Source organism: Xyrauchen texanus, chromosome 18 (genome assembly GCF_025860055.1).
Source record: "Xyrauchen texanus isolate HMW12.3.18 chromosome 18, RBS_HiC_50CHRs, whole genome shotgun sequence".
NCBI classification, from domain to species: Eukaryota; Metazoa; Chordata; class Actinopteri; order Cypriniformes; family Catostomidae; genus Xyrauchen; species Xyrauchen texanus.
In genome coordinates, this window is record NC_068293.1 from 10,766,489 (window position 1) to 10,788,817 (window position 22,329).

A 22,329-nucleotide genomic window follows, 5' to 3' on the forward strand; every position below is an offset into this window, starting at 1 on the left:
CTCAATTGCAAAATACATTAAAAACTCCTTTTAGACAATTGTGGGATTTAATGGGTTAATGACAGTGTAGATTACTTGCAGGATTCCAGCAATATCTCCAACTTCTGCATTGGCTAGTGCACTCTCAAACAGAATTGTTGTGACAGAAACTTGGAGACAGCGGTAGGGTTTCCGTTAGCCGGTAATCAGTACCATCACTCCCTATCCGCATACTGTGCAGTCTGCGTAAGGCACCAACTCCCTTGGGGGGCACCAGAAACTCCACTGGCTGCCTTTACTGGCACATTATACAAGGACCCGGGAGCAGTCGCGGAACACAGACAATCGCCTCGTGCTCACACTCTAACTTTGCACACACACCGAGCCATTAACTTTCGTAATGCGCCTTGCAGTGCAAGGCAGGTGTTCAAATAGCAGCTGTCATGCCGCTGCAATCATGTTACAAAGTTCTGAGCTCTATCTGTGCTTTGCGGGCATGTTCTACTACTGTACTACATTGATCAAATGTTTGGGGCAGGTATCAGCATAATGTCTCCCACCATCTGTTTGCCCAACGGTCAGTGCATGTAACATTAGCAGCGTTTACCTGAATTGATTCACTTCTCATGAATTACGATTTATTAAAAGGGTCATATTCCATGTTAACGGTGTTAAAATTTTTTGTGTCAATACTCTATGTCGGTCTTTGTATCTGTCTCTTGCATCAGCAGGTGCGTGTTGAGCTTTGTCAATTCATTGAGGTATAGGATGTGTGTGGCCGAACTCTCACGCAGTGTCCTGTCTCGTCTTGTTTGTCAATTGAGGGAAGACTTTGAGATTCTGTTTCTTGCATTTGATCTCCACAGCAGGACATCTCCTCTGTCTCACTGCATGTTATAACACTGCGTGAATAAACCCACAATACCCACGGATATTTTACATTACATGGCCGTAAAGTGAAACTGGTGCGCTTTGCGTTTACAAAACGAATCAATTTATGCCTTGTTTATATTTTTGCGGGCATCAGAGCGCTTGAGAAGTGGTTCATCTTCACACGATCTCGAGAGCTGCTCTTGTGATGTCCGTGGTGCGGTTCCCTGAGATGTTTGGAGTTCAAGTGAATGAGACACAAGTGCTTTGTCCTCCGCGCTTACTGGCGAGTGAAATGTAAAAAGGTACTTGCCAGTGGCTAATAACAGACGTTTTTGGTCGCATAGTGTGAAATTTACTCGCAATGTAGAGGGCTGCATGGCCGTTAAAGTAAACAGAAAATATAAAACGGCCAAATAAAAAAATTAGATGACACATGGTGTAAAGTTATGTTAGCAGCGGTGCAGAAATTACTTTTAACATGGGGGCGATGAGGAAACATTTCGAAAATCTATTTTAAGTGACTACTACTAACAGAAACACGTGTTGTAATACTATATCGTGTTTGGGTGGGGACAAAAAGTAAACAGGACTTACGGTGCTGCCGTCTTGACAAGCGCTCCGGGATGCTTCGCTTGAAGTGTTCGTTCATGGCGGTTGTATGGCTGTGATAAGCCATTTCCAATTTGCATATCTTACACAGCACCACATCGTTGTGTCTCCGGCTAAAATACTCCCACGCTTTAGATCACCATGGGCAAGTTTTTTTTAGCTGCAGTTTGTTCTTGATGGGTGATGCATTTGAATTATTCCATTGCGACGCACCGACGCATGTTATGCAAATCGACGTATTTCTGTAATCGATGACGTCGATTATGTCGATGAATCGTCCCAGCCCTATATTGGATATGTTAATTGATATCCAAAATGCCAGTTATGTAGCATTATAGCATAGTTTTAAACTCACATTCATGTCTGGCTCCGTTCTGGTATGCAATGGCCACTTTTCATGATCTAATCAATTCATGATGGATCAAATCAAGTCCCATCCTTCATTTTTCTTTTGTAAATATCATGTTTCTCTTGGAAGCACAAACAGGTTATGGAAGTAAAATCGTTTGCAAATGGCAATTACCAACTTTAAGCCCAGTGTGACAGATGGTAGTTGATAAAGCTGTGTGTAAATGTAACAGTCTGATGTGATGAGAGTGCCTGTATGCAGAGTTGGCAGTGACTAGATTGTTCACAAATTACCACCCACCATGTGATTGTGAGTTACAGACTAACAAAGTAACAGTAACACATACATAGATGCATGTGTGAGGCCACACACACACACACACACACACACTCATAGATGTTGGCTCTTTTCACTAGGGATACCGATACCACTTTTTCTCTTCCGATTACGAAAATCTCAGTATCGCCCGATAACAATCCGATACCAGTGTTGTTTTTATGCATAACCAGTTAGAATATCTTTACATTATTGAGTGGAACTAATTGGGTGTGCTCTTTAATATGTAAAGAAACACAAACCTCTAACTACACATTATTTCAATATAAATGTATAGCTTATTAAGAAACACTTTATTATTAACTAGTTTACTGGATATTGTAGCAGCAATATTAACAGTAATTCCAGTCTTCAAGTCTTCAGTAGAAAAGAAACCTATTTTTTTTTTTTCTTTCTTTCTTTTTTTTTTTTTTTTATGTTTCAACTTACAGCTGATTTCAGATCTCTTTTTTGTTCAATTTAGTTGTAAGATCTAAGTCCACTTTTCCTTCACACAGTTATTTTTTGGAACCCAAAAATTTTGTTATAAAACAAATACTAATGATGACAATAATAATAAATAGTTATTAATATAATAATTTTTTACATTTAATTTGAAATACAACAGAAATATATTTAAGTCGTGCACTTTTTAAACCCTCACGCTTTTATTTTGACATTCTAAATTCTCCAGGAAGTCCTTCAGGACGTATGTGTCTGTTTGTATGCAAGTTCACCGTAGTTTAATTTGCTTCTTATTAAAATTCTGGTCAAATGCACCTCCGGTGCCATTCTAAATGCATATTATATGTGAAACTAACTATTGAGCTTCTACATCTGAGTAGCGCTGAAATGTTGCGCAAACGTGAAGGCTAAAAATAGCCACGGGTGTGTGTGTAAACAGGGCAGCGCCATTAACTAACGTGCTGCGCATACTATATATTTACTTATTAAACACGGCCTTTTGTGATTCACAGAGCTATTGCATGTCTTCAAGTGGCTTTGAATGAAATGCACAAGTCATATGAACTGTTTAATATTTTTTTAATGGTTCTTTTATGTAATTTTTTGAGCTTGACAGTAACGAACATGACTAATACACAGTATCTGATTTGGATTGGGCTCGTCGGACCCATACCCAATCTGTCTAAAATCTTCAGTTTTGGAGCCGATACCGATCCGGGTATCCCTACATTTCACACTTGGTTTGATTGCTTGATCCAAAACAATTCAAACAAGAGTTTGATCTCACTCCCCTCACCCTATTCTCACAGGTATGTGCTGGTGTTCACCCAAGTTAGGAAAAGCTTTTTAAACAACAACCAAATTAATTAAAACCTTTAGGTTAAACAGATTTGGGTCCACATCAAACGCTATTGTGTGAATATATCTTATTATTTCTGATCTGGTCCTGTTGTTTTCCAAAGTGACTCGAAATGCTTAAGTAACACAAGTTCAATATTACTAGTGTATTAATTTGAGTTGTTTCAATACTGTCAAATAGAGTCTGAGTCAAGAGTAGTTACTCGCCTCAGTTCAGGTGGAATAGCGCATGTGGAGGCCATCCGCCATCCACTGCGGCATCCACGCACAACTCTCCATGTGCCCCACCAAGAGCGAACCACATTATAGCAACCATGAGGAGGTTACCCCATGTGACTATACCTTCCCTAGCAACCAGGCCAATTTGGTTTCTTAGAAGACCTGGCTGGAGGCACTCAGCACGCCCTGGGATTCGAACTTGCGAACTCCAGGGGTGGTAGTCAGCGTCTTTGCTTACTGAGCTACCCAGGCCCACTCGAGTCCAGTTTGACCTCTCTGGGGTCTGAGGGTGTTTTGGGCCCTGGAGAAGTTTTGACATGCCTTGACATTTGTGCTTTTTTCAGTTGCTTAAAAACACATTAATGGCTCAAGTCTGATAACACTGTATTCAGCACAAACTGGGCTACAATAATATGTGAGCAACATGTGTGTACATGTTTGTATTTTTGAGAAAATAACGTTTATGCATAGTTTTTGAAAAAAACAAAATTTTTAAGTCATTGAAATAAGTCCATTTAACATATACTAAACACTTGTCCACAAGACTTTTGAGAACTGGATCTTGTAGCCTAGAGTTTTTGCTACAAAATTATGTGAAACCCATCCTGATCACTCATTCATACAAAACAATATAGTAATTTAACTTTTGTAAGACACTTTAGTGTTAGAAAGGTCATATGCGAGGCGGCGTGAACTATCATGAATATGGATTGTAATTCACACCTGAGGAGACAAAGACCCTCCCCTGGGCCTATCAATGAGGAATGAGACAGAAAGAGAAAACATATGGAGGAGACATAATGATCAAAATCAAGTTTTAAGTTAAAAGAAGTAATCTGACTATACATTTTCTTTACATAAAAACTTTACTTAATTTTAGACCTACACTACCACTACTACTAAAAGAAGTCTCTTCTGCTCACCAAGGCTGCATTTATTTGATCCAAAATACAGTAAAAACAGTGATATTTTGAACTATTTTTACCATTCAAAAGAACAGTTTTCTATTTGAATATATTGTAAAATGCAATTTGTGATCAAAGCTGAATTTTCAGCATCATTACTGCAGTCTTCAGTGTCACATGATCCTTCAGAAATCATTATAATATGCTGATTTTCTAATAATAGTGGAGTGGTGGTGGTGTAGTGGTCTAAACCACATAACTGGTAAATTGGTAATCAGAAGGACGCTGGTTCGATCCCCACAACCACTACCATTGTGTCCTTGAGCAAGGCACTTAACTCCAGGTTGCTCCGGGGGGATTGTCCCTGTAAGAAGGGCTCTGTAAGTCACTTTGGATAAAAGCGTCTGCCAAATGCATAAATGTAAATGTAATGTAAATGTAATATGGGCATATTTAAAGTACATTTGACTCATTTAACCTGAACAGATATTTGCAAGCACAAGCATTGATGATAATGAGGCAGCATAAACACTAGATAACATATATTCTAAACATTCATATAATTTTTTATCATATTACATATCATATTTATATCATACAGCATACAATTTAAATGACTGCTTTAGCCGAAACAACTTTTAAATGTAACTGAAACGTGCTTATTAGGACATATTTCAAATGTCAATACTCTGAATCCTGGCTGGCAAGTCTGGAAACAGTCCCACTAGTAAAATATCTACATGTTTATATAAAATAGCATGTCAGCTAATGAAAACTAAATGACTTACTCGTCCGAAATTGTATCCTCTGCTGGATCAAGTCTCTCTTCAAAATACAAACGTTCATCTGAGTCCCGCTCTTCTTCTGAGGAAAATTGTAACCCTTCATCACTCTCCAGAAGTTTTCTCACTTGTGTATTGCGCTGTCTTTCAAACGCGCATAAAAATTAACGGACTTGTTTTTAAGGCACAGTCGGGGGCGTGTCCCATTTGCATTGATCGTCTCAGCACATTACTGTATGAATAGCATGGTCTGCTGGTGGATGTGATCCCATTAGCGATAATTTAGCTGAGCCAGGAAAACTGTACATTGCTTTGTTTCATACAGATTGCTTTGCAGGAGAATATTTGTTTTAAATTTGAATTGTTTTATTTAAAAGTAGACATTTTATGCTTTCTTTAGACATGTTTCATGTTTGTGTGATAAGTGATTGCGGAGTTTCAGTTCATTTTTGTGACGTGTTTCGGAAATATCCCCGCAAACACATAGACAGCTGAAAGCTCACCCTTTTTATTTTCTTGTTTAAAGACTCAGACTTGACTTGGACTCGAAAAAGGTGGACTCAAACCCAACACCACTATAAAATATTGATTTATCGTGATACTTTTCTCATGATATTGTATCGATACTTTAGATCCCTGTATCGTGATATTTATATTAAATTATTTCTGAATTCAAGTCATGTACAACAGTTCAATTAAGATGAAGCAGGTAATCTAAAAAGTTTAGAGCAGTGCTTCTCAGATCAGTCAGAGATGCTTCTAAAAGAGGCATGAGAGAGACTGAAACTGAGCCTGTTTCTCTCACAGACACACTGGTCCTCTCTCATGCATTTAACACTAGGGACATGCAAAACTATTGATTTTCCAACTAAGCGCTATCTTCATTTGATTATATCGATACCGATTCTTAAAATCCCAAACACAATTTTTTACTCTATGCGCAGCACTTTACAGTGAGAGTATATAACTCGCAGACGTGATGTAAAATGTCTGTATTTAGCGACTGCCTGATAGTATTTCATATTTCACCAGTTCAGCACCGAGTTCAGCATGTTTTCACTGAGTGTTGAGGGTAAACCGCATCCAAGAACACCCACGAAATAAGACCGGAAGGGACCGCCCTGAATGACGCAAACGAGTCTGTCTCCCTGCACTTATATATATCTGTGTATATTTCAATATTTCTTAAAAAACATAAACTATATTATTTCTATAGTTATAATCAACAACCTAAAATTAATAATTTTCTATATTTTCATAGTTATATATTCGATCATGTAATTCGCAATGCTTCATGGGATGGTAGTTCATTCCCTCGTGAAAGACGGTTAGTACACAGACTTGTACCTTTATAATTTTTTCCTTAAAATACAGTCTGTAATGTTGCGATTTACCTCAGAGCTGGTTGGTTTGGTTCATGCTGTACCATTCTTTAATTGAGGGTTTTTTGAAAAGTTTATGGAAGAAATAAATGGGAAAAATACTTCCTGAACCCAAATGCTGAATAAGTGCACGAGACACTGTTGTGCTCCATTAGGGTTGGCCGATGTCCCCTGAATTGGCAGTTGACGATGTTGACAGTAAAACATCGCGATGGACGATGATATCGTGTGGGGGGGGTTATATAATTTCATATAATTTTTTAAAATTATATGAAATTATATAACAAATTATAATTTCGTTATTTTACTAACCCAACTTATGACTCGTCGGCGCTTTATCAGCAGGTTGCACGACACGTGAAGCATTTTTTTTTAGCTTTCACTTAAGAAGAGTTGTGCACTTTTTATTTTAATATATCTCTTTACATAAATACTATTTGCCTACTCAATTAGTAGCCTACTCAATTAGTAGCCTACTCAAAACTATAATTTCGTTATTTTACTAGCCCAACTAATTAGTAGCCTACTCATCCGGGCTTTTTAATATATTGCGCCTAAGAAAAAAAAAGTCGTCTTTGGGCAGCCTTCTTGCGAAGAGAGCAGCCACAGCCACGCTCACTGATGAGCAAAAGGTCGAGGAAGAAATGACCATGTACCTGCAGGAAATGGCCATTGATGGGGAAGAGGACCCGCTGACTTGGTGGAAAACGAACGACAAAAGGTTTCCGTTCATGGCAAGATTAGCACGGAAATATCTGTGCATATGTGCTACCAGTACTCCATCAGAGCGGGTCTTCAGCACAGCGGGTAGTGTAGTTACTCCAATCCGCAGCTTATTAAAACCAGATAAATTGAATATGTTGGTGTTTCTGGCCAGAAACATCGAAATTTAAACATGGTCTATGGTGAAAGATATTAGACTTCTTTACGCATTTTTCAGCCATCCGTTATGGAGCTATTCGATTTTGCATATTATTTTTTAAACGTTCATTTGTGTAGTTCATATGACCACTTTACAATATTTCAATAACATAATTTATTTTGTAGCCTGTGCTGAAGTTAATTGTGCTGCTAATAATAAGTGAAATGTTAATGCCGAGTTTCGGTCTGAGTCCCGTTTTCTTGTTCTTCTATGTTTTAATAAATGTGTGTTATTCATATTCACCTTGTTTCTTTCATTTGATTTGACATTATGGATTTATGGCCAAGGAAATTTTTCTTTAAAAGTATTAACCAGACAAAAGTTATTTGACGTTCGCTGGTCTGGGTTTATCTTAAACTGCCGCTTCAGTGTATACAAGAGCTATGTGACGATGAGCAAGATTTTCTGAGACACTACAACTACTAATAATTAATTAATAAAGGCTATTTTCTTGTAGCCTACAACATAAAATATTTTAATCTAAATGTACAGTGTAAGACATGTAAAAAAAAAAGACAAGAAGCTAACAATGTCAAGATCAATATTTGTGTAGCCTGCCTGACACGGTATTTTCACAGACTAACACGTCACGTCTCTGGCATATACTACAGTATTTAAAATAGCATATATGCATTAGTTATATTCTCAATTTAATTTACAGAGCAATCCCTGCAAAGTTTTTAGGTTAACTATAGAAGAGACTAGGATTAGTGAGTCACACTAGCAAGACTCGCAAAAGGGGGCGTGGCATCACGATGGTGGCTCTACATCGTGATGTTGGTCAGCCATCACGATGGACGATGATATCGTCCATCCGCACAACCCTATGCTCCATAGGACATTCGACTCTTAAAATGTCTTTAAAGTCCCCTTTAAAGGATCTAGTGTATGCCATCTATAAGGGTCCTGCCCACTGGGTACACAATAGTTCAACTGCAAAATGTGCATAAATATGGAACAAAGCCCATTGCTCTACTGTTGCTGCTGATGCAGTGGAGTCCACTGCATGAAATTTGACATAAAACTTGACACAATTGTTCCTTGTGTGACTCGGTGGAACTCTACTGTTTTAAAATATTCCGCTCTTTTAGAATGTTCTTGCTGTTTAAAAGATCATATCTTGCACTTCAGCTTTAGAATAGGTGATGGACTATCAGTAAGCAGTAAGGGTTAAAAGTGTTTCTGTGATTTTAGATCAGGGGTGGACAACTATTTTGGTAAACGGGAAACATCGGGCTTAAGTAGTGCATGGGGGGGCACATTGCATTCCTTTTGAGATACAATGTTCTGTATTGATTTGGTTTTTGTAACTTTTAAGCCCAGAAATAGGTGTGTACTCAATTTTCTGAAGTGTATCTGTGACTAACGGGACTATTCTGCAATTGCCTAAAGTAATGTATTGCTCTACAAAGGTAGATGCTCTTCTATCAGGCATTAAAAAAATGAACAAAGGCTGAGCTTATAAATGTATTCTACCATCTCTACTTCCCTGTTAATTTATTATTCAAATTAACAATCTAAATCAGGGGTCTGTTTTAATAAAAAAAAAAAAAAATGTATAGAACTTTGAATGTTTGGGCAAAGCGGGCGAGTTTACTTATTTTTTTCTAAAACATTACCCGTTTACATGCTAAAAGGGTCATGATGTGGGTCTCCTCGATGGTTTGACTTTCAGCACACAACTGAATAACACAGGCGGCATGACTATGATAAATGATTACTGCAAGAGTTAGATTAACATACAGGTGCGAAGGGATTTCAACATTTCTAAATTGCACAAATAAAAAATACATATAACTATTCGTCTCTGGCTTGCTTTTTCTCGCATGTCAATGATGCCGAGATCTACATTTATATTTAATTTAATCACTGAGGAGGTTTACCTGCAAAGTAGCACTAAACCTCACAAGCAGCCTCAAGAATGGACACAGAGTAGCCGTATAACACTTTCCTTGAGCAGAATATTGCACTACAGACCGCAAAATTTGTTAAAGGGGAAAGCTTGATAGAAATAGTGCACTCGCGTGCATGGTTGCCAGATTGCACAATATAAGTATAACATTAGGCAGAATATTTCCAATTTGTGCAAGTATAAATCTCAAACTTGGGGTGTTGCGTCTCTTATCTGGCAACCCTAAGCATGTTAAACGCTTGTGGAGATGCGTTAGGTCCCAATGAAAGTTAACTGTAATATCCAATGAAAAATTAAAATGCTTTTACGATAAATGAACTGCAGGCCACATTAAACCATGTGGAGAGCCTGATCCGGCCCGCGGGCCATATGTTACCCATGTCTGTTTTAGATGAATGCTTTGACCTAGCAATATCATTGTTGTTGATTTTATGGTCATTAATGTTCTTAATGTTGCTATTGTTTTATGCACTTTACATGAACTTGATATCTTAGTGTTTTGAATTATAAACTTTGGCCATGCACTGTCAATGCTGTTAGATTTAATGTTTATTTCATTCATGTAATGTTTAATACAATTTAAAAATGTCATATGGAGCTCTTTTGTGAGGCTCTTTTTGTTTATATATATATATATATATATATATATATATATATATATATATATATATATATATATATATATATATCTGATAGAAACACAGATCACAACTTTGCTGAAATATCTTTATTTTATCCTTAATTAAAGTTCATATAATAAGGGACCGTGACATGTAAATAAACACAAACTCCAAAACTGTCATTTTCTGTGTGGTCAGAGCCACTTCAATATATTTATATATATATATATATATATATATATATATATATATATGCCACTTTGGTGAATAACAGTGCCAATTTCTTTCCATAATAGCAAAATCTGTACATTATTGCAAACTTTTGGCTGCCAGTGTGTGTGTGTATGTATGTATGTATGTATGTATATATATATATATATATATATATATATATATATATATATATACAGTGAGGAAAATAAGTATTTGAACACCCTGCTATTTTGCAAGTTATCCCACTTAGAAATAATGGAGGGGTCTGAAATTGTCATCGTAGGTGCATGTCCACTGTGAGAGACATAATCTAAAAAAAAAATCCAGAAATCACAATGTATGATTTTTTAACTATTTATTTGTATGATACAGCTGCAAATAAGTATTTGAACACCTGTCTATCAGCTAGAATTCTGACCCTCAAAGACCTGTTAGTCTGCCTTTAAAATGTCCACCTCCACTCCATTTATTATCCTAAATTAGATGCACCTATTTGAGGTCGTTAGGTGCATAAAGACACCTGTCCACCCCATACAATCAGTAAGAATCCAACTACTAACATGGCCAAGACCAAAGAGCTGTCCAAAGACACTAGAGACAAAATTGTACACCTCCACAAGGCTGGAAAGGGCTACGGGGAAATTGCCAAGCAGCTTGGTGAAAAAAGGTCCACTGTTGGAGCAATCATTAGAAAATGGAAGAAGCTAAACATGACTGTCAATCTCCCTCGGACTGGGGCTCCATGCAAGATCTCACCTCGTGGGGTCTCAATGATCCTAAGAAAGGTGAGAAATCAGCCCAGAACTACACGGGAGGAGCTGGTCAATGACCTGAAAAGAGCTGGGACCACCGTTTCCAAGGTTACTGTTGGTAATACACTAAGACGTCATGGTTTGAAATCATGCATGGCACAGAAGGTTCCCCTGCTTAAACCAGCACATGTCAAGGCCCGTCTTAAGTTTGCCAATGACCATTTGGATGATCCAGAGGAGACATGGGAGAAAGTCATGTGGTCAGATGAGACCAAAATAGAACTTTTTGGTCATAATTCCACTAACCGTGTTTGGAGGAAGAAGAATGATGAGTACCATCCCAAGAACACCATCCCTACTGTGAAGCATGGGGGTGGTAGCATCATGCTTTGGGGGTGTTTTTCTGCACATGGGACAGGGCGACTGCACTGTATTAAGGAGAGGATGACCGGGGCTATGTATTGCGAGATTTTGGGGAACAACCTCCTTCCCTCAGTTAGAGCATTGAAGATGGGTCGAGGGTGGGTCTTCCAACATGACAATGACCCGAAGCACACAGCCAGGATAACCAAGGAGTGGCTCTGTAAGAAGCATATCAAGGTTCTGGCGTGGCCTAGCCAGTCTCGAGACCTAAACCCAATAGAGAATCTTTGGAGGGAGCTCAAACTCCGTGTTTCTCAGCGACAGCCCAGAAACCTGACTGATCTAGAGAAGATCTGTGTGGAGGAGTGGGCCAAAATCCCTCCTGCAGTGTGTGCAAACCTGGTGAAAAACTACAGGAAACGTTTGACCTCTGTAATTGCAAACAAAGGCTACTGTACCAAATATTAACATTGATTTTCTCAGGTGTTCAAATACTTATTTGCAGCTGTATCATACAAATAAATAGTTAAAAAATCATACATTGTGATTTCTGGATTTTTTTTTTAGATTATGTCTCTCACAGTGGACATGCACCTACGATGACAATTTCAGACCCCTCCATGATTTCTAAGTGGGAGAACTTGCAAAATAGCAGGGTGTTCAAATACTTATTTTCCTCACTGTATATATACAAATGCCCTGACAGCCATTTTCTGCTGGCACTGTGTAGCCTAAATTGCAGAAACATCTCTCTGCACACACCATGTGGGTGGTGTTCTAAATAAAGTTGTTGATTAACCAGTTTCTCCCACTGAAGCTGTCAGATGAGACTGGTTGTCATGGTTACAGGCCATTTCGGTAGCTCTCTTCTGGTCTTTTTATTCTGGTCAGATATGGGTCAGAAACGAATCTATTGTATGTCCTCTTAGAGTGAAGGTCTGTAGTGTAGACAATTGCAAGGTCATGTCGCTCTTCATTTTGGGTCTTACCATAGTGTGACGAGGAGGAGGGCGGGCCGGGCCATGACTACGCACACCCGCCCCCCAATCGGGCTAATCAGCCGAGGAGAGAGATAAATGCAGCTGGATGCGGCAGTTCGGGAGGGAGAGAGCCACACGTAGCTGCCGTGTGTGCATTTATGTTTTGTGTCTTTTAAGTTTTTATTAAAATATTACTTTGATGCTTTGTCTGGTTCCTGCATCCTCCTTGCCCATTATAACCCTGATACATTGGTCCCGGGTTTCGGAACCAATTTCATGAATGGATTTAAATATGTTAAAGCATAATTAAATTAGCCAAAAATTTTATGAGGTGTTAAATATATCATCTGCAGAACTTTCAGCAAAATTCTGCTGCCACAGATATAGTGCAGGCCTCAAAATCACATATTGTAGCATACATAAAATTGATGTTATTGCAATGTACTGTATCATCCATACTTTTTTTTTTAAATTAATGTTTAAATAATGTCCACTTTAATCAGTTTTTCCTTTTCTTTTTATCTTGCAGAACCGTGAGCTTCAGATCATGAGGAAACTGGACCATTGCAACATAGTGCGTCTGCGTTACTTCTTCTACTCAAGTGGAGATAAGGCAAGTCTCTTTTTACCTGTTCATCTTATGCTATGTTACATTACAATGTGTTTTATGCTATCCTTTTACAGTGCCGTTTGTCTGGTTGGACAGGACGATATAATGAATATTCACAAAATTTATTATGATGTTACTGGCAATATCAAATTAATTGACATTGCGATATTGTGATGATTTTAGTATGCTTTTTATTTGACCATTAAGGTTCCTTAAGGCTCATTGGAGTAGATTTGTTTGATTGTATTGCAATTTGCGAGTATGCGTGCAATAAGACAGATGTTTCAATAGCGTCTCTGATTTAAACTCTGATTTAAAAATGCAGAGTAGGTAAGTTCGAATTATTGCCTGTCTGTGTTTATTGATGTCTAATGGAGTATAATGGTGCCCAGATGCTGACCTGTGAGAAATCCACTCTGAGATTTATCCATGCGATTATAAGTGCATCTGCAGGGCACAAGCAGCACTAACATTGACTGAGAGATTGACACACACACATTAAGACTGTAAACATCACAGTAATGCCTGACCTCGAACCACACTTTTACATCTCTGTCTTTTTCTTGCGCTCTGTGTGCATTATCTCACACATCATGCATACAAACCCTCTTGACCTGTCGCCCACACACCATGACTTTGCAGAAATACCTGACCACCGATTGTTTTTTTTCTCTCTCAGAGAAACACTCTTTCGAAATGTCAGTAGCTGGTTTCCGCTCACACGCCTACACACACTTCTCTGCCCCTTTGTATCCCACAATCACAGAGCACCGGGGTAAAGGCTGACAGGGAGTACATGGACAACAGGTCCACAGAAAAATTATAAAAAATGTTAGATAACTGGAACAAGGGCAGAAGTATGGTGAGACAGATTGCAACAGCAATAGTCCACTCACTGAGAGTTGAACAAACCCTTGACTTTTTACTCTCACCTCTTTTGGTGATATGAATCCTAGCTTAAAAGTGTGTAAATTTTTGCCAATTTTAAAAAATATATTTTTTCAAGGACTTTCCTGCTTGCCATTGTTCATAAAACAGGTAGTACCACTCTAAACTAACACCATTATTGTTTAATTCAACCTAGTCTCTTAGAATGAACGTTACTATAACTACACTAAACGTCTTGGTTACTGATGTAACCTCTAACGAGTGTTATGTCGATGTACTACTGACACAAGGGGTTCGTTCTTGAGAGCCCCAATCATCTTTGCTTTATTCAGAAAAGGCCAATGAAATTTGCCGAGTGAAATTTGCATGCTGTTCTCCACCTCGGACATACGGGTATAAAAGGAGATGGCATGCACTGTTCATTCAGATATGTGATGAGGAGCCGAGAGAGAGTCCCGGCCATGTCAAAGGTTTAGGTGAATGTTTTAGGTTAGAGAGGTATGTTTACTCATTAAAACCTCCATCTAACATTCACCTTTAAAACCTTGTCTGATTAAGGCAACATTTCACTCGATACTGGTGGTTTTGACTTGGACCAGTAATCAAACACATTGCAACCTAGCAACTGCTTAGCAATGCACTAAAAAACACAGAAAAGGTTTGGGGCCGCTATTCACACAGAAATTACACTACACCTTAACTGAATATATTAATGACTGTCCTGCTCTCCTGGGTCCACTCAACATAGCTTGAAGATGTGGAGAGCTTTCTGTAGCCTGACAAGCACAGGGACAACATGTGACAGACACTGTATTCCTGTCAATGCAGGAATTGATCGTTCCTCATTAAACAAGCCAATCAGAAGATCTCGGACATCTCGTTTGCAAGAGCTGTTCCCCAAGAACTTATAATGAGCATTTTAGGTGTGAGGAATTCACCCTGTCCTTCTCACTTTCTCTAGTTTTCATCTTTGCCTTCTCCTTATTTGCTTTCTCAACTATTGCCAAAATCAATATCACGATTCGAGTCATTTTATATCTTGGTAATGATATACAGTGTCAAAATATATTTATTTTATGCTGGAAATTCAACCAAAACATGCATTATTTATCACATAGCTATGTAGTAATGCCTATTTTTTATTTATTTTTGATAACCTAGAGAATTAAGTACCTTACATTTAAATGTTTTTTCTTTTCTTCAAGAACTTGATGGTCGCAAACCAAAAGATTAGCAAAAACAGCTTCACGTTATAGAGCACTCAAGTTTAAAGCAAAAGACTTAAAACCTTTGAAGATCCTCTTTTGACCAAATCCATTTACATTTATGCATTTGGCAGATGCTTTTATCCAAAGCGACTTACAGTGCATTTATAACAGGGACAATCCCCTCGGAGCAACCTGGAGTTAAGTGTCTTGCTCAAGGACACAATGGTGGTGGCTGTGGGGATTGAACCAGCGACCTTCTGATTAACATTTACATTTATGCATTTGGCAGACGCTTTTACTCAAAGCGACTTACAGAGCACTTATTACAGGGACAATCCCCCCGGAGCAACCTGGAGTTAAGTGCCTTGCTCAAGGACACAATGGTGGTGGCTGTGGGGATTGAACCAGCGACCTTCTGATTAACATTTATGTGCTTTAGCCCACTACGCCACCACCACTCCCACCAAAAAATAGAATTACACACACTTGTGATTGCACATTTGTTGAATTCAATATTAATGCACAACGTTGCAATGTTGGCAACCATAAACAACCTACAGTATATAACGTTATAATGCACAATACACACAAATACACACATGCACATCTATGTGACCCCCATTAGCACCACACAGACTGTTAGTTTCTCCCTGCTTTAATTTTTGTAGCTGCTTGGTTGTAGGCCTAGTGTAAACAACCATGAAATCAGAGCCCAGAGCACCTAGCGGAGAAATAATGTGGTGAGATGACATGGACAGATGACGTAGCCTTGGGGAGGGCGGATGGGATTAAGATCAGGCTTGAAAAGAGAATGTTGGACATAGATGAGTTGCCGTCTTGTCTGAACATTGTCTGCTTCATCTCATCTCTCCTTCAACTAAGTGGCATACTCAATTTTCTTTTTTTACATTTATGCATTTCAATTTCATAGCAACATTCCACCAAACATTCCAAGTTTTTCTTTTTATTCATTTAATTTAGTTAAACATTAAACAATTCAATTTGATTGAATTTTGTTATGAAATTAAAATGCGTAAATCTTAAAAATAGACTAAAATATTTTTGGAGTGCATAATTAACAATATTGCAGGCAGGCAGTACTCTGCCCTTGAGCCCGATCACAGACCAAGTTATAAATGATTCTCATTAAAGTCGCTGGCTCTTTTCCAAAAGCCTAGTGAGCTGCCTAGCTGTCTACAGCCTACATAGGCATTTGACTTCTAAGGCAGCATCCTAACTGAAATGTAACCTAATTAGTGACTGATTTGGGATGCTCTACACAGGCAGCTACTTACAATTGGTTTCAATAGAGTTTGATGTAGAGGTCTGCATGGGCAAGTTTAAACTTGAACCTGGCCCGTACCTGAGACTGTGTGACATGACCTGACTGGTAACATCAAATTTTAAGCCTTAACCAAATACAAAATGCTTTTATTTTATTTTATGAAGTTTAAGTCAAGTTTTTAACTTATCTAAAGAATGCGGTGGTCCTGCGTGAGATGCAGAAAAAACAGCAAGAAGCGCCGGAATGGTCGAAGACAACCGTCCAGCAAGTGTTTACATAGATAAACAATTGAAAACAGTGCAGTAAGTTAAGTTAATAAGTTTGTAAATAAGTTTGGTGTGATTTATTTAATATAATACTGTGTAAAGTTTGGCCTCGGGTCTTGTAACAGACGTGTAGTTTGCTGTTAGCATGTTGCTAAGCTAATGTGATATGCTTATAAGCATAAAAACTATATATGAGATATAAAGCAAACACATATTGGCTTAAATATTCAGTTTTAAGTAGATTTCAAAAATACTTGATACTAATTGACAATAATCAACACTTTTCAGCATTGAATGAATTATATTTATTACATTTCTCTCACGTTGTCCACTTTGCATCATCAGATTGTCTTCTTTGTGAAGGATACAAGCAGTGCTGCCTTAAAATTTGGTCTAAGAAGGTATTGTATTAGGCACTAGCATAATCATGTTGCCTACCTTTTTGGAACAGCCTTCACATGTGGAGTCTGCATAAGATGTCTTAAAATGCTGCCTACTTGGCAGCCGACTAGGTTTTAAAAGAAAGCAAGAGCTAAGTGTGTGTGTGTGTGTGTGTGTGTGTGTGTGTGTGTGTGTGTGTGTGTGTGTGTGTGGTGTGTTAGCAAATTCAGATGATGTGAGCAAAGACTTTGAGCTTAACTGACAGATCATACGCCAGTTAAAACGGTCTATTTATGAAATGGTGTAGGAGATGGTGTTACAGTAGAGTCTTTAGAGACGGGCAGCTGAGATTGCTGAGCCTTAACAAGCACAAATCCTATCTCTCTCACCCATATTTATTGCCTGCAGAATTTTCCTTACAGTGCAGCCACACAAGTCTCACTCTGTTTTCTTTTAATCTAAATTGAGGCAAACCTGTCTGTCACTGGACAGATCATAGTCTAAGGGTCATAGTATACCGTTTTTTTTGTGTGACGGTACGTCTCGCACAGTGCGTGTAACACATAAAATTATTGACTGGAAATTGGTCAATTTTGGAACTGATACTAAGCAGAACGACCAATTTTGTTAACTGATCAAGTTGGCACAGATAGCAACCCAATGCAGACAAACTCAAAATTATAGACTATTTGGCCTATATACCATCATATATTGATATACTGATGGATCAGGGACTAAAAACTGAATGTTTTTCCTTTCGGTTCATTCTGAGCAAAAACTGTATTTTTTCATTTTGGTTCAGAAGTTCCGCAGCCTGCGTTCCAAAAGGTTACTGGTTAGAACAAAATAGAAGAACAGTTAATGACATTCTTTTTAAAATGACAGTACTCTGCACTAAGAGGTTGGCGAAATACCAGTTGCAGTGTTACCAGATCTCGCAAGAGACTCAAGCAACCTGGTCTTGAACAAGAAGCCCAAAATAAGCCACTTGCCTCACCAAAATAAGCGGGGGGAAAAAGCAATTACAATTTTTCTTGTGTGGTGGATTTGTCAGCATAGAAGTCATAACAAGCATACAGTTAATTTACAGTTAAGTATAAATTTAATTACAGATCTGCTTCTCAGTCAAAACCCGGCAGAATCTAATCTGTGTAAGAATGACCTATTATTTGTTATAAAGTCCTTCATTCACAGAATGTGACATCCACAACAGGCAATTAGGCAAATAAATTTGTGATGCAGCATTTTCCTTCTGGATCAAAGCAAATATAAAAAAATATTTGTGCAACATGAAGTGGTGTAGTTCAAAAAATTTACTGTGATAAACCATTGGCCTTTGGTTTCATGAAAAAATGATCCGAATGAAATTAACCAGTTATAACCGGTTACCAGCATTAAAAAAATAAAATAATAATCATTCCGGAACAATTGAAAATCACTTTATTCCTGTTTTTGGTTATGTTGAAAAAATGTGGTTACATTTTTGTTCTTTGAACCATTTTTAGTCCCTGATATACAGTTGTACACTTTTTTTTTTTTTTTACTCATTTTTAACCACTCCACAGATTTAATATTGCAAACTATAGTTTTGGCAAGTTTAGGATATCTACTTTGTACATGACACAAGTAATTTTTCCAGCAATTGTTTACAGACAGATTATTTCACTTTTAACTGACTATATCACAATTCCAGTGGGTCAGAAGTTTAAAAACACTAAGTTAACTGTGTCTTTAAGCAGCATGGGAAATTCCAGAAAATTATGTCAAGCCATTAGGTAATTAGCTAATTTGTTTCTGAAAGGAGGTGCACTGAATTGGAGGAGTACCTATGGATGTATTTTAAGGCCTACCTTCAAACTCAGTGCCTCTTTGCTTGACATCATGGGAAAATCTAAAGAAATCAGCCAAGACCTCAGAAAAAAAAAAATGTGTGGACCTCCACAAGTCTGGTTCATGCTTGGGACCAATTTACAAATGATATACTAGTACGTAAGTATAAACACCATGGGACCACGCAGCCATCATACCGCTCAGGAAGGAGACACATTCTGTCTCCTAGAGATGAACATAGTTTAGTTCAAAAAGTGCAAATCAATCCCAGAACAACAGCAAAGGACCTTGTGAAGATGCTGGTGGAAACAGGTAGACAAGTATCTATATCCACAGTAAAATGAGTCCTATATCGACATAACCTGAAAGGCTGTTCAGCAGGGAAGAAGCCACTGCTCCAAAACCGTCATAAAAAGACCAGATTACAGTTTGCAAGTGCACATAGGGACAAAGATCTTACTTTTTTGAGAAATGTCCTCTGGTCTGATGAAACAAAAATTTAACTGTTTGGCCATAATTACCATTGTTATGTTTGGAGGGAAAAGGGTGTGGCTTGCAAGCCGAAGAACACCATCCCATCCGTGAAGCATGGCGGTGGCAGCATCATGTTGTGGGAGTGCTTTGCTTCAGTTTGGACTGGTGCACTTCACAAAATAGATGGCATCATGAGGAAGGAAAATTATATGGATATATTGAAGCAACATCTCAAGACATCTTGTCACAAGTGGGACTTCCAAATGGACAATGACCCTAAGTATACCTACAAAGTTGTGGTAAAATGGCTTAAGGACAACAAAGTAGCAACATAGGCAAAGAAAGTAGTGATTGTTTCACTTTTAACTGACTATATCACAATTCCAGTGGGTCAGAAGTTTAAAAACACTAAGTTAACTGTGCCTTTAAGCCGCATGGGAAATTCCAGAAAATTATGTTAAGCCATTAGGTAATTAGCTAATTCGTTTCTGAAAGGAGGTGCTTACAGTATCAACACACCTGTTTCATTTTTTTTGGGCAACATGTAGTGGAGTTTCAAAGATTTACTGTGATAAACCCTTTGTCATTGGTGTCATGAAAAAATTATCAGAACAAAATTAATCAGTATTAAATCAGCATTTAAAAATAAATTTTTTACTCCAGAACAATTGAAAATCACTTTGTTCCCATTTTTGGTTGCGTTCTGCCAAAATGTGTGTTCGTCTTCGGTTTTCATTTTCTTTCCTTTAACCCTTTTTAGTCTCTGGTTACTGGTATTTGCAAAATCCACTATCGGTCGACCTCTAATTTTACTAGTTGTGTGAAGGCGTAGAAGCACACAGATTAGTTTATTCAGCATCATCTGTCGGTGCGCTTGGCTCTGATAGGAGTTGTTAGTGGGAGTCTGTAATAGTAGGGCCTGGGGATGCATGGGTATCTACCTGTGGCTCACTCGCTGAGGGAGATGTAGGTTATGGTGCAGTGAGCACAAGATCATCCAGTCACACACTCCAAAAGTCATGTGACTACAGACAAGCAACCAATCTGATGGCCCCTTAATCCAGCGGGAGCATCTCAGGAGCCAATCACCTCAAAGCTTTTCCCATCAGCTGTAATTGAGGAAGAGTTGCTGTTGCTGTAGCAAGGATGGAGAGTGAGTCATCACTGGGACTAATTTTAGCTGCACACCACAGTTGGGGGCTGGTTTAGGTTTTCCCTTTTTTTTTAGGAAATCTTTTGTCAATGAAATCAACCATCCGTTATTAGAGACCACTTATCAGTCATCTGGTTCAAAACGGAAAGAGAGATGCAAAGAGAAGAAAAAGATTCCTCATATATTTTAAGTATCTTGTCATTTATATTTGAGCGACCAGCAGCCGACCAATCACTGGGGTAGTAATTTAAAGGTCAGTTTGCACTGTGACATTTTGGGACATGGTTACAGTAAATGAGCTCAGACTGATGAAGACCAGCTTCTATAGTTGACTCTATGAGCTTAAGGGACTTGTGGAGGAAGGAAGAAGGGCGTAAAAGACGGGATGTGACATCAGACAAAGGGTCAGAGTGGTGCTGCAGGCCACCCCATTCAGTTCTGCTTTTTTTAGTTCCTCAGCAGGATATGACATCAATGTCTGAGCATTTATGTTATGTATAGATGGCGGGCATTATCATCGCTTGGTTTCAGGCAGAATTCGACACAATGCATTGCAGTCCACATCCACAAAGACATCATGCCAGAATTGTGTTTTTGTGCATTTACCATAGCAGCTTATTTAATGATACACAGGCTGACAGTTCAGCTATGATGAAGTCACAGAGATATATGCAGGGATGTGGTGTATGGGAAATGTTTAGTATAGACTTTGACTCAGAGCCATTATCCTCCTCCATACAAAGCATGCTTTATATATAGATTCACTCAGTTCTATATGGATGTGCTATAGAGCATTTTTAACTGTGTGTGCTCTCTGACTCATAAAGCATTTGCTTTCTTGTTCTCTGTCCACAGAAAGATGAGGTGTATCTGAATTTGGTTCTGGACTACGTTCCTGAGACTGTGTACAGAGTGGCAAGACACTACAGCCGTGCTAAGCAGACCCTTCCCATGGTTTATGTAAAGGTGAGAATATAAAGCATCACATTAGAAAAAAGCAAAATAGAAGTATTTTCACTAGTGGTCTCAGACTTTTGGACCCCACTGTATATCTATAGTGAATATGTACTGCATTTGTACAGAGAAAACAGAACTGATCATATTTGTTATCTATGTCAATAAATGTGGACATCTCACAAATACATTTCTGGCTATAATTAAACAGTTTGGTGCATTTTGCTGCAGTGTATAGCTTTAAAGTAAATATCTTGACAATCTGATCTCCCTCAGAATCATTTAATCTATGCACCCCTTTGCCAAATTTACCAAAATGAAACCGTGACCACATAACTGCGATACAAAGCTTACGTGAGAAATGTGTACTAGTGTACATCTTGAATGAAAATCTGAGGTTATGTTCCTTCTGGTGAGTATTTGACCAGTTAGTCGAGTGTGTTGGCATTTTTCCCTTCCTCCTGTGCAGTTCTGCGTCACTACTATCTTGACTGCTGTGATGACATCATCACTCCTTTGTGTTGTGTGCTGAGCTACATCCTTCCTGCTATTGGCAGGATGTGGCATGAATAAACAAACACACACACAAGTGCACACCTAAATGTATAGGGATGCAATTAAACAGTATGTGTAGACCTTATCTATTAAACATAATTTAAACAAATGTATGTTCAATACAATTTAAGCCCTATTGAGAGAATTTGTGACATAATGTTGATTACCACAACAAATAGATTTTAATAGTTTTTTAAAGGAAAAATCCGTTACGAAGAAAACAACAC

At 38.3% G+C, this 22,329-nt stretch overlaps 1 protein-coding gene across 2 annotated transcripts in view; it reads left to right on the forward strand.

Moving 5' to 3' along the window:
- The window catches only part of LOC127658587 (glycogen synthase kinase-3 beta), a 96,680-nt gene that overhangs the window by 60,505 nt on the left and 13,846 nt on the right, over positions 1–22,329 (forward strand). For both annotated transcript variants that reach the window (XM_052147956.1, XM_052147957.1), the window contains exons 3-4: positions 13,028–13,111; positions 21,449–21,559. In XM_052147956.1, the coding sequence (XP_052003916.1) occupies positions 13,028–13,111; positions 21,449–21,559 (195 nt within the window). The remainder of the gene's footprint in view (positions 1–13,027; positions 13,112–21,448; positions 21,560–22,329) is intronic.